We start from the raw sequence: 13,550 nt of genomic DNA, 5'->3' as shown, positions 1-13,550 counted from the left end.
GTCCTCAGATGGAGCATTTATGTGTAGATGTGGAAAGTGATTCAGCGCATCACAGGTGGCCCTTTAGAGACAGTGGAACAGAGCCATCTGGTGACAGCAACAGTGTCACCAGACTCTTAACTAGAGCGTGACACCCCTGGGGAGTCCTGTGGGACCACGGGGCTCCCCTCCGGGTGTGTATCTCTGAGTGGGGCTCCTGTTCCTGTCCCACTGGTCACCTGTGTGAGGGTGGTAGGCACAGAACGGGCCAAGCCCTACCATGGACAAAGGCCACATGTCCACCCCAGGACCAGAGAGAGAACCTGGATGAGAGTGTCATTTGGGAAACAAGCTGTGAGGCTGACCCTTAGGCTCCAGACACAGTCCAGGGCCGTCCAGGGCTGTGGTGACCCTTGAAGCCTAAAGGCATTTGGGGGCCTCTGGCCACTGCAGCTCGGACAGGACCTGTCCTGCTCATGTCCAGCAGCACTGGGACTAGAGCAAGTGGGAAAAGCCTTCTGAGGGTGGGAACCACAGCCAGGCTCGGCCGTGGCATGTCAAGAGCCTCCCCATGGAGATGGCAGGGGACATCACGGCGCAGCCTGGGCAAGGCTAGGTCCCGAGTCTCCTGGGTTAGAAGCAGCCTTCCTTGTTCCTACTCGTTAAGCCCTAACGATCCTCACATAAGGGAGAAATCGTTCTGGAGACGTAACCTGTAAACCCGCAGGCAGGATGCGAGGTCACCTCCTGCCTTCCACGCAGTGGCCACACCTGCTGTCCTGCGCGAGGCTCACCCAGGGGTCACGGCAGGAGGGACGCGATTGTCTTGGACCCAGCCCCTCGATGGACGCTGGGGCCAGACCCCTCCATCCCTTCAGCCTCTGAGAACCAGAAAGCTGATTATTAACAACTCTCTACCAGGTCCTCCGTGGTCACTGTTGAGTCACGTCTGTCCTGACGATGGCCAGCACTATTGTCTGTCAAGGTCGCTGTCCTGCATGTCAGCTCAGCCTGCTTGTCCTCGAAGCGCTCAGTGAAATTGTGGGAGGTACTTTTTGACAAAACAAACCCAGCCGCACCGTAGAAGGGTCCTCTGCGCCACCAGCCATACAGAGGCTCCTGAGTTTGCATGCGTCCGTGTGTGTCACCGTGTAAACCATCTGTCTTCTCTGCAGGTTCCCCACAGTGGCAGTGAGCATTGGGTTTGCTGTGAACCAGGAGGTATGTGATGGGTGGGGCCTGGCCACGTGGCCCCTTGGGTGTTGTTTATTCATCTTGCTTCTTGGTTCCAACCTCAGTTTTCCTCTCCTTGTCCTCGGCCTTCATCATGACGAGTAAATCCAAGCATGTGTTTTCAAATCCAAGAAAGTAAACAAATGCAAACCGGTTTGGGGTGTGTGGGTTTGGGGCTCCGGCCAGCCCTCCCCCTCGGTGGCCATTTAGCGATGCCGCGTGGAGGGGACGTTGTGGGCAGATGTTCCCAGTTAGTCTCCATCTGACCCCTGGGGCGTGTGATCGAGTCACACACAAAAGAAACTCCTATTTTTGGAGGACATTTCTAATCCCAGTGTTCTATTAGTTGTTCATTCTCCTCTAGCTGTTGGGTGAGAACATGGCTGTTGTGTGGTTCCCATAGACCCTCGGAACTGGGCCATATCTTAGGACCTGCAGAAAAGGCTGGATCCAGGCTTAAGCTTTATTATCCAGTTTCAGCGATTACACTTAGGAAAAGCCTTACCTTCGTTGCAGTTACTACAGTTACACTTGAATAGGGCAGGGGGCCAGGCTTTGCGAAGGGAGCCCTCATCAGGGCACCCTCAGGGTTAGCACAGATTCTGGGGCAGCAGAGGAGTCATACCCATGAGAAAGAACTTAATTTTCGAGGTGAAGGTAAGCAAGAGCCTTAATGTTGAGATCTAGTGAGGGAGTCAGTTACTCACTTGTTTCTCTGTTAAATGTGGTCATTGAGATGAGCAAGTGAAGCAGGAAGCTCGGGGGCCGGGGGCTGTTCATCCTGGTGGCAGGGTCTCTGACTGGCCAGGCCGAGGCCTGTGACGGTCCGAGGTGTGTGCTGGGTACATGTGTTCTGGCCTCGTGGAGGCCCTGGCTGCCTGCCGCAGGGTCTCAGAGGCTGGCCGGTTCCAGGACTGACCTGGGCTTGGGAAGGGGGGCGGTCACGTGCTGACTGGAGGGGGCGCAGGATCTGGGTGTGTGCTGACTGGAGGGTCTTCCCAGAATTGAGCCCTTCTGCCCACCCAGACTTCCCTCGGGCGTTTGCGGGCTTCTCCTCGTTTTCTCTGTCCGTTGGCGGCCGCACAGGCCAGGCACACGTGCTGTTCTTAGCCCAGGACGGCAGGGAGTCCGGGAGGAGAGGCAGACGGGCTCCGGGTGTACGGAGGCCTTTTCCCAGCTCCCCTCCTCTGGGCACTGGCTTGTGGGGACTGAGGCCGCGGGCCCGGTGATGTGTGCGGTGAGGGAGGGATCAGCCCCTCTGGTGAATCACATCTCTTCCTGGACCGCCCCGGGCTCTGTGATGCTCTTGGATCTCCAGATACATTCTGAATTCTTCACACGTCAGCAATTTTGAGGGTTTCTTGTGGGGTTTGATTAGAGTTACAGGAGCCTTTTTTCCCCTCCCAGAAAAAACAAAAGAGGCCTTTTTGAAGAAGGAAGCTTTTTCAGTAATTTTCAGTTACTAATGCTTGATTATGATGTCAGTTTAAAATATAGTTTTATTTGTTTAAATATATCTTTAAATATAGTTATTTAAGGAAAGGACATTTGCTTTCATGTCCAGGTTTAGGTTTGAATCCAGATGCTGATTTTTTGAGTTCCCTTTCGAAAGCTAATTTCCATCCATGGTCCTTGTGTTAGTGGTCACAGCTAGAGCTGCATGGCCTTTGGTCCCTGTGTCACATCCTGTGTCTGTTTTCTGTCCTGCCCACCCCACAGCTGGAGTTCGGGGTGATTTACCACTGCACCGAGGAGCGGCTGTACACGGGCCGGAGGGGCCGGGGCGCCTTCTGCAACGGCCAGCAACTGCACGTCTCCGGGGAGACAGGTGGGCCCTGCTCATGTCATGCATTCCGCGAGGCAGTGGTGGGGATCTCCTACTGAGGTCCAGTCTCTTCGGGGACAGTGCGCCCCTGGTGGGCTGGATGTCGAGCCAGTCTGTGTCTCAGTGTGGATGTGGATGTGGCCAGGAGCCTTCAATGGGCCCTTTCTGTTCTGCTCTCACCTTTCATCCCTAATGTGAAAAGGAACCTGGCCACTAGTTCCCGCGTGGTCCCAGAGGGCCTGGGCAAGCTGGCCAGGCCAAGAGCAGGGTCAGAGGCATACTCTGGCCCTTGGAGCCTCTTGGTGACCCGGTTCCCCAGGTGCAGGCTGTGGCTCCCTGGATGTGGACCCACTGCCGTTGGCTTCAGTCCCTGTGAGAACATGGACGGCCACAGGGGATCTGTGTCCATGAGCCGTGGTGTATGCACCACAGATGCTCCCTGTCCTTGTCATTCCTGGAGCAGGACCCAAGGACACCGGTGGCTTTTACAAAGGGCTGCTGTTACACTCAGACTGCCTGTATTATACAGAGTTAACAGTATGTGCCTAGTTGGCCTGAGAGGTGGTGAGAGGGGTCAGGAGTGTCCCTGCCCCTGAGCTGCCCGCAGCCAGTGAGGAGACGGGCCTTCCAGCCCAGGTCAGGTCCGCTGAGGTCCGGTGAGAGCGGCGCCATCTGGATCCCTGGGTGGGGTGACTGTGAGCCGTGGATCTGCCAGGGAGATGATCGCCCCGTGAAGGACGGGCGAGGCAGGAGGTCAGGCAGGAGGCCCAGGCCTCAAGAGTGTTGGTGGGGGGGCAGGAAGTAACGTCGCAGGAGCTCCAGAGGGAGGGGCCTGGCAGGACCACGGACCAGCCTCTGCCACTGCCCAGCCCAGGCTCCTGCCCGGGGACTGTTTGGTTTGGCCACGTAGACAGCAGCATTGATTACAGCTGCGCCTGCCAGGAGTTGGCCTGCCAGCCAGTTGTGTAACTCGGGGGTGAGGGAGCGAGTTGTCAAAGGCCCTGGTGAACTTTGCTCCACATTCATTTGCTGTGACTCGAGGCTCGGTGCCCACGCTCGCACCCATCCCAGGCCCTCCGCCCACGGGCCTCCTTGCTCAAACACGCCGTCCACCCCCCTCTGCAACACGGAACCCCAAGTCCGTCGGTGCTCGTGTCCCAAAGCTCACTTGGGATTTTTTAAAAATTCTGACTCATAAAGTCCAGGGTGATGTTTTCAGCCCTGGTTGTCTTCTATTTGCCGGGTGACGAGGTTTCTACAGGAGGTGACAGAAAGCTCTCCTCAGCAGCAATGTCCTTAGGTGTCGTACAGACCTGGCTTCAAAGCCTGATTCTGACACCTTCCACATGTGACTTGTCAGCTCTGCTTCTGGAACCTCAGTGTTCACGTGGGTGGGAGGTGACGCTGATGACAGCTGTGAGGATCAAATTAAATCCTACCCACAGGGCACTCAGGAACGGCCTGGCACTGGTGCCCAAAATGAGAGTCATTATCAGAGAAGGAATTTGAATCTTCGCACGAGATCAACCAGCTATTAATTCTGGGATGCGTTTCTGGAGGAAGTGGTCGCTAAAACAACCATCACTCATCTCCCTGCTTTCCTTGCCTTCTCTTTCCTGTGCTCCTTTCTGCAATGTTTTCAACTCACAAAAGCAAAACAAAGACCACACTGCATAGCGGTAAAGGATTAGATGAGGCCAGAATTTCTTTGGTAGCTTTTTCTCAAAATTCTACCTTGCAGAACTGCAAACACAAAGGAGACAGAAAAAGTACAGTGAAGCCACATGACCCATCACAGCCTGATGTCGCCCCTCTGCCCCCCGCGGCCAACCCTGCTTCCTCCAAGCTCCCTGCCCCCACCACCCCAAACAACTCCCTGCTACAAACCCCAGACATAATGGCACTTTCTAGCCAGCATTTCAGTACGTATCTCTCTGTCACTTTCTCTTAAATCTTTTCCACCTTTTCCACCGATTTTTTAATTTTTAAAAATTTCCTCCTTTTCACCTTCCATGTCTTGTAAAGCATAATCTATTGTGTTTATTTATTCTCATTCCTTTAGCTTGACCTTCTTTTCTGAACTGTTTTCTTTCCTAATTTTTTCTTAGGTTCCCTCCCCTCTACTTCTGAGTGATGTTCTTCTTCCGTGGATTCTCCGTTTCTTTCTCTTGCAGCTACTTCTGTTTTGTGGACGGGTCTTTCTGGAAATCTCTGATCGACTGGAGAGATGTTATTATGCTCCCTAGTCTCTTTTTTCTTATGATAATTATGTATGGGATTCAAACATCATTCTTTTACATTCTTTCTAATTGAAAGAGCTCTGGAGGCCGGTGGTGTGATGGGGTGGGGGGGGGGTGAACACTTTCCATCGTCTCGTGGCTCTAGGGCTCCCTCTTCTGCTGTGTTTGTGAAGTGCCTGCAAAGTTGGCCTCTTCCTTGGACGGTTGGCTCTGCCCCTCCCGCAATGCTACCTGGATCGTCTCCCTCCTTTGCCCCTGATTCCCATCCAGTGAATTTGGGGTTCACTCCCATGCGTTTCTACTCAGTGGGTCCTTCCCTGAGAGTCCCTGGAAGGTCGGTTATGAGAGGTCGTAGTAACTGTCAGGGGTTCGCCTGCCCACTTGCCCTCTGGGGCCTGGATACGCCCTTGTGGACGTAGGTTTTTGTAGATGGTTTTTGTCTGTGGTTTGTGTTTTGCTCTCCCAGCTGCTCTGTTTTTTTGTCAGAGGGGATTTGGAAGAGGTTACATAGGTTTCCAGGGCAGTCTTCTCCAGGATTCTGAACAATACTTTTTTTTTTTTCCAATTACTTATTTGTTTTTGAACATAATGTATTGAGGTGAAGGTCGCGTAACATGAAATTAGCTGTTGTAAAGTGAATAATTCAGTGTCATTACATTCCTGGTGCCCCGTGTTTGGGTGGCTCCGGGGTAACCCCTTCCCGTTGGTCACTCTCTGCCTCTCCCTCACAGCCCCCAACCTTCTTTCTGTCTAGTTCTGGGGTTTTCAGTGAAGTACAGCTAATATTACTTTTTGTGTGAGGAGCTCACGGTCAGCAAGGATCTGGAAGCCCAATCACGTGTGTCACACACGCCGGTCCGAGGCCATCATGGGAGCTGCACGACCTGCGCTCACGCCCACACTTCAAGGCTCAGTCACCTCTTTCCTGTGAGGACGTATTTCAGGGCAGACAGAGGACTTGCTTCTCTCACCTCTAAGTTGTAAAATCTCTCTCAAGACAACAGTGCTCTTATCCTCAGCCAGAAAAAGAGTTTTCAAACTGTTGGAAGTCACGGACTATTTTTTCACCCTAAAATTTGTTTATTGAAAGAGGATGCAGAGATGCCCTGCTTCAAAATCTATTTGATTTTTTTATAGTGGTAAAATATATATAACATAATAATTGCCGTTTTAACCATTTTTAAGTGTACAATTCAGTGGCATTAATTACATTCACGATCTTGTGCATCCATTTCCTCTATTTCCAAATTGTTTATCGCTGCAAATAGAAACTCTGAACCCATTAAGCAATAGGTCTCCGTGCCCCCCACACACACCCATGAAGTCACAGAATATTTTAAATTATATATATATTAGTATTTGATTAAGAGCTAAACTATTATGATAAAAATAGTTTGAAAGGTAATAAAAGTCATAGTAAGTCATCGTAATTGTGGAGAGCTAGTCAGAATTAATCATAAGACAATATTAAGTAGATGGGGTTGTCATTTTTACCTTTGTGTCATTATCTGGGCAAAAGAAAACAGTAGAAAGTATTTTGCCTCAGGTGGCAGAGTTCAGATGACTTCTTAATTGTCTGGGTTTCATTTAGGAAAAAACACCACTGTGCAAGCATGAGGAAGAGTGGATACACTGCAGCTGGGGGGCGGGGGACACTGGGCACAGAGGTGTCTTCTCACAGATGAAAAACTACGGGAAGAAGCCCTTTCTTTGGCATCATCACCAGACAAGCTTGAGTCAAGGTCTGGGTCTCACAACCTCCTGCAGGTCACCCACTGCGCCTGGCCCCGTTGAGGTCTTTTTCTTCAAAACAAGTCCTTTTTCCGTGGGAAGGTGCCCTCTCAGCTTGCAGCCCAGTGAGGGTGGGGTCGGGAGGTGAGCTCTGGAGGGCAGACTGGGTCCTGTCCCCGGAGATCCTGGAGCCGCCACGCTGTGCCCCTCGTGTGGGTAGAGCCCGAGCCGCCACCAGACACATGGCAGGGCTGGTCACTGGCCCAGCTGTGGTGCCAGGTCTCAGAAAGTCTTTACAGTATAAAATGAGAGCCTCCAGTGTGAGAAAAGGGGAAATGGTACAGACTCAGTGTCTCCTCCCAGTGGTCTGTCCCTGGTGGGAGGTGAGTTTATGGGAGTCGGGCGGGATTGGGCCCGGGGAGTGAGGTTACCTATGGGCGTGGTTTTCCTCCACTTCATGGAGGGGCTTTGTTCTCTCAACTGAACGCACAGGAGTGGCTGATCCTGCCTGAATGGCAAGGCCTGACAAGACAGGACGCTAGATCTGGATGTGATTGCGTGTGTGGCCAAGAGGGACAGTGCTATGACCCTCGCAGTGAGTCAGGCCCGGCCCGCCTGCAGCCACTTTCCTGTGTCTGGTGGCCACAGCATCTACCCCCATGCTGGGGGGTTACTCCTGAGGACCCCTTTCCAAAGACGTTGCTTAGCAGTCGCTTCCTCGGTAGGGATGACGTTTCCATCTTTGTCATCACGGCAGCTAGTGAAAAGCTTTTATTATTATTATTTGTAATTTATTTTTGGCTGCGTTGGGTCTCCATTGCTGCCCACCCGGGCTTTCTCTAGTTGCGGCAAGTAGGGGCTACTCTTTGTTGCGGTGCGCGAGCTTCTCATTGCAGTGGCTTCTCTTGTTGCGGAGCACGGGCTCTAGGCACTCGTGCTCAGTAGTTGTGGCTCGCACGCTCTAGGGCGTAGGCTCAGTAGTTTTGGTGCACAGGCTTAGTTGCCCTGCAGCATGTGGAATCTTAGTTCCCTGACCGGGGATCGAACCCGTGTCCCCTGTATTGGCAGGTGGATTCTTAACCACTGCACCACCAGGGAAGTCCCAAGAAAGGCTTTTAAAGACAGATTTATTTGATGAGGCATTTTTTTTCCTCCAAACATGGGGCGTTCCCAGTTTGGAGTCACTTTGTTTTTATTTGTGACTGAATGATGCTGGTTTCATGAGCCACCAGACCCGTCCGAGTTCTTGCTGGTAAGCGTCCCTGAAAAGAGAGAACTGGGGGGTCTGCCCCCCCACCCCTGCATCTGGGACTTTCTGGGGCCTGGGAGGTGAGATGGTCAGGGTGTGGCTTCGACTCTAGTCAGCACGTCCTTCCTTTCCCAGGCCGGAAACCTCTGCAGCATCAGCCACCCAGGGAGGATACTGAATCAAGCAAGAGCGGGAGGCGGGTTTGCATTTCGCTTCGAGGAAAAACCCAACTGCTGGGTGAGAACTGAGCCTTGGTGTTTCTGACTTGGAGAAATTCTCTCCACACAGATCTCTCCAAGGCCCTGGTTCTGACAGAAATCGGGCCCAGACGAGACCCCACGACACTGAAGCTGTTCCTGAGCAACATGGAGAGGCTGCTCCGTGCTGGGGCCCATGGGTACGCGCTCCCCTCCCGGGACTGGGACCCATGGGTGCATGCTCCCCCTCCCCAAGACCCATGGGGCACCCAGGCCCCACACACAGCTCCCAGGCTGCTCCCCAGGGCAGGAGCAGTGACACACGAGCCAGCCCGGTCCCCAGCCAGGAGCTCGTGCAGCCCGTGGGGGTGGGGTGGCAGGGGACCTGTGGGAGCCCATCTCAGCCCCTTGTGCGCCCCGATCTCAGCGCCCTTCGTGATGACAGTGACGCCCCCCCAGCCCAGTCTCCCCCGGGTCTGCACTGTGACTGCGGCCACCCCAGATGGTTTAGACCTAAGGTCGTTGAAGGTCCACAGAGTGAAGGTTGTGTCCTTCAGTTGCACCAGCCACACTTCAAGTGCCGCGGCCTTGGGCTGGTGGCTTCGCGGCGCCGAGTGGTCCATCACCACAGAAAGTTCTATTGGACGGCATGGCTCTGGGCCCAGGGCTCAGAATCGAGCTTTTGGGAAGAGGCCCTGGGCTCTTGTTTAGCTCCTGGGGGTGCCTGCGGTGGAGGGGGCGGGCACTGGAGCAGAGCCAGTCAGTGTGTTTCCCCTCCTCCATCTCCGGCAGCGTCCGCGTCATCGGCAGCTCCACCTTGGCACTCTGCCACCTGGCCTCGGGCGCCGCCGACGCCTACTACCAGTTTGGCCTGCACTGTTGGGACCTGGCTGCAGCCACTGTCATCATCAGGGAAGCAGGCGGCGTCGTGATGGACACGTCAGGTGAGCTCAGGCCCTCAGCCCGCCCTCCGTCCCCAGGGGTGCATCCCCAGGACAGACCCGCAGTGCCCCAGACAGACAGGCCCCCTCCTCTGCTAACAGGGACGTGTAGGGAGGGCAGTGGGCCAGGCCAGAAGGCCGCTCCCCCTTCCTGTCTCCAGGTGTGAAAATAGACCCAGGGTCAGGACGGGTGGCTGTGAGTGTTTTCTAAACACTCACTTCCGCGGCACCCCCAACCCAGTCCACTGAGACCACAGAGCAGGCAGCATGCTCCCTGATACAATGATGAGGATTTAGGTGATGGATCCTAGAGGTGACCTGTTCCTCTGCCTCAGAGTCACCTTGCCCAGTTACCGACCCCATGGGGGCGAGTCCCGCAGTGTCCCGGTCCTGGGGACACCCATGGAGCCTCATCTGACATTGGGGTCCTCTGTGGAGCCCATCCTCCTCCAGCTTTAATCCAGAGCCTGTTGGGGAAACGCTGGGCTCCATTTAACTGCTGGCGCTGGCGGTGGGCCCTTCATCCCGTGATTGCTCCGTTTTTGCTCCTGCTCCTCGGGAGGCCCTAGTTGAGCTTCCGGGAGGGTGTGAAGTGAAGAGGGGTCAGCCTTGGGCACCGAGGCCAGGCAGGCCCGTCCCCGTTAAAGACATGTCTGTCCTGGATGTGACCACGTGCGCACGCACACAAACACACACACACGCACACACGCATGTGCACTGAGGTCTCCAGCGAGGCCTTTAGGCCTGTTCACACCTCCAGGAGGTCGAGGGCCTTCATCCTGCCCCAGATATCTGGTGCACAGAGCAGCCGCATCGAGGGGCCCAGCAGAAAGGCCGCCCCCAGCACTCCCCCCACCAAGGCCTCCTGGGTACCTGGAGCCCCATGCAGCGCAGAGTTTGAGAACTGCTCCCTGTCCTGACCTAACATTGTTTGAGCCTCGGGCCTGAACGCTGTACCTTAAGCTGCTTTCTCCCAGTGCAGCCTCAGGAGGTGCCAGTCCCGCAGCCTGGATGGCACCCAGGTTGGGGCAGAGCGGTGCTGAGGCTCCACCCTTTGGGCTGGTTCAGCCTGAGTGCTGGGCTGACGCGGGTCGTGCCGCCCCCCTCCCTAACCCAGACACCCTGTCCCTCTGTCCGCAGGCGGGCCGCTAGACCTCATGTCTTGCAGGGTGGTTGCTGCGGGCACACGGGAAATGGCGGTGCTCATAGCTCAGGCCCTACAGACGATTAACTACGGGCGGGACGATGAGAGGTGAGGGGAGCAGACAGGGCTGCCCCAGGACGGGGCCTTCCTGGGAACCTGGAGCAAGAGTTCCTGATCCCCAAAGGAGCCATCAGGCTGGAGTCCGGGCTGTCTGGCTGAGCCCACGTCTTGGTGACTTTGGTGTCCAGTGGTTCTTCTCTGTAATCTCACGTAGCCTTGTGTGAGTTGGTCCAGCCCTCCTACTGGGGCCGAAACCCGGATCTCACAGGACGTATGTATTGATACTGCAAACGCAATTTTTTTTCCAGAATGCAAATCTCAGGTAATAAGGCTTTTGAACTGCTGATAAAGCAGACTTGCTCTCAGCGACCTCCCCCGCCTCTGCCCATGGTACTTCAGAATGCAATAAACCAAATGATGACTCTCTGCTTGTTTCCCTCCACAAGTGTGTCGCCTGTTTCCCCAAACAACCCCCAAAATCCACAGGCTCTTTAGGGAAGTTTGCATATGACAGCCCAGAGGTAACATGCTTGCTATCTGCCTGCCGCAGGTGATGAAAACGACTTCAGTAATTATCATGTCAGTATTTAAAATTTAAAATCTTAAAATAAGAAAACCAAACCTCTAAAATGCTATGTTTAAATGTTTTTGTGATCAGTTTAACGAAGAAAAATATTTTCTGGGCCTTATTTTTTTCCTCTTTAGGAGGAGGAATTATATATAAGAATAATTCTAATGAGGATATTCACTGGCTGGCCACGGGTCTTTTCTGAAGTTTAAAAATCGAGAAAGTCAGTTTTAGGACAGCGGATATTCCAGCCCACGCTTAGCTTTCTCCCTTGTGTTCCTAATTTGCCGTCAACAATAATTAACGAGTATGTAGAGCGGCCCCGGCACCTGCTGTCTCTGGTACCTAAACTCCGGGGCTCGGCCTGTGCAATGACCCAGGCACTTTCACCACATCACACCCTGGAGAGCCCTCGGCAAGCCCACCGGCCCTGCTCCCCTCTGAGGACACTGCAGGGCCTCAGAGCCCATCATGCTGACTCCCCTGTGCCACCTGCTACTCACAGGGCAGGTGCACTGGGCCCGCTCACGCACCTGGTGGAGCCCAGGGGGCCTCCCAGGGGGTAATTCCCTCCCCAAGCCAATCCCCAGAGGCCTCACCTCCACCTCCCCTTGGGTTACTGATTGATACATTTGCTATCTTTAGGAAGGAGTTTTCTGATCTGGTCTGAATGGGGTGCCAGGTGATGTCCCGAAAGGCTCACAGGTAAAGGGCTCAGACACATGAGGACTGGAGTCTCCTTTGGGACTAGGGCGTCTCATGCCTGCTGTGCATAAGGACCCACCTTTGATACCCACACGAGGAAGCAGCTTCTCTCTGTGCAGGACCACAGCTCTGCGAAACTTGAGCACCACAGGTGCATGATCTTATCCCAAGGCGGTGGGAGGACACGAGATGGGAGCCGTCCCAGGGCCGTGGCTGCAGGGCACTTTGCTGTGCGGATCTGGGGAAATCCTGCGTTTCTGGTGGCAGCTCCCGCCTAACCCCGTGCAGTGCACCTGAGCGGGCTCTGCCGTTGCGCACGGATTCGTGACGCGTCAGCAGGGCCCCACGAGCCGTCCCCGCCCTGGGCATGTGCTGGGCACGCGGAAAGGCACGTGACCGCTCCCACAGGCTCTGAAGAGACCTCATGGACAGTGATGCCGCCACAGTCTGGTACTCTCCAGAGCTCCATGTTGTGTATGAGCTCGCAAACCTCGGTGCGTCCACAGTGGTGTCACCAGTCTGCCCGTTGACAGCCTTGGCTGGAAAGTATTCATGCAAAGCCTAGGCTGTGAGACGGGGGTCCAAGGGCCAGGGGTGGGGGGCGGTGGTGGGCAGGACAGCAGGCAGAGCAGCAGCCAGACGCCCAGGCGGCCAGGTTGGTGGCCAGAGGAAGAGCTGTTTACTGCCACCAGGCGGCTGGTGGCAGGTCCCCCCTCCCCCACCTTGGCAGGGAGGCCACACGTAGAGCTAAATGGGGCCAAAGTGGACATGTGGGGCAAGAGGGTTGGAGCCGCCACTCCCAGCCGTCCAGAGTCTCGTCCCTGGACACACGGATGGCCTTTGCTGTCTCTCAGCTTCGAGAAAAGCCTGAGCTTCTGCTCACCCTGGTCACTGCCATGGCTCGATGCTGGCATGGGTGTCCTGGTCCTGCACCGGCTCTGACAGATTTCTGGTCGGCAGCAAGGCCAGTGCAGAAAAGGAAGGAAAAGGTCAGGGCCACCCTGGTTTTCTATTTTTAAAAAACATGATGCCATATCTGTACACTGGTGTTCACAGTGGCACTATTCACAGTGGCCAGGAGAGGGAAGCTACCCAAGTGTCCATCGATGGCTGATGAATAAACGGAATGTGGTCCATCCACACAGTGGGGTATTATTCAGCCTTAAAAAGGAAGGAAATCCTGACCACTGCTACCATGTGGATGAACAGGTGTGACTAGGAGTCACTTTTATTTCATTAGGAGAGGTGACATCACTATGGTGTGTGTGACAACATTCTGGTTTCTTCAGAGATGCAGGTTGAAGGATTTGATGTGAAGGGGTTCAAATAAAAATACAGATAAAAAAGCAAATATGTCAAAATGTCAATGGTGATTGAATCCAGGCACTGAGTATAAGGATGCTCATGGCATGTTCTTTCTATATGTCTTTATATTTTTTTAAGGTTTTTTAAAAATTTATTTATTTTAATTTATTTATTTTTGGCTGCATTGGGTCTTCGTTGCTGCTCGCGGGCTTTCTCTAGTTGCAGGGAGTGGGGGCTACTCTTGGTTGCAGTGCGCGGGCTTCTCATTGCGGTGGCTTCTCTTGTTGCGGAGCATGGGTTCTAGGCACGCGGGCTTCAGTAGTTGTGGCACGTGGGCTCAGTAGTTGTGGCACGTGGGCCCTAGAGCACAGGC

General features: G+C 54.3%; 1 protein-coding gene across 1 annotated transcript in view; it reads left to right on the top strand.

Annotated features, from left to right (window-relative positions):
• IMPA2 (inositol monophosphatase 2) overlaps positions 1-13,550 on the top strand; it is a 46,636-nt gene that overhangs the window by 17,535 nt on the left and 15,551 nt on the right. Inside the window, exons 4-8 of the mRNA XM_081253113.1 lie at positions 1,155-1,200; positions 2,932-3,040; positions 8,546-8,654; positions 9,247-9,398; positions 10,536-10,647. Coding sequence (XP_081109239.1) covers positions 1,155-1,200; positions 2,932-3,040; positions 8,546-8,654; positions 9,247-9,398; positions 10,536-10,647 — 528 coding nt within the window. The remainder of the gene's footprint in view (positions 1-1,154; positions 1,201-2,931; positions 3,041-8,545; positions 8,655-9,246; positions 9,399-10,535; positions 10,648-13,550) is intronic.

This window comes from Mesoplodon bidens (genome assembly GCF_964165515.1).
Source record: "Mesoplodon bidens genome assembly, chromosome: 13".
NCBI classification, from domain to species: Eukaryota; Metazoa; Chordata; class Mammalia; order Artiodactyla; family Ziphiidae; genus Mesoplodon; species Mesoplodon bidens.
This window is presented reverse-complemented; position numbering and strand designations above follow the sequence as displayed.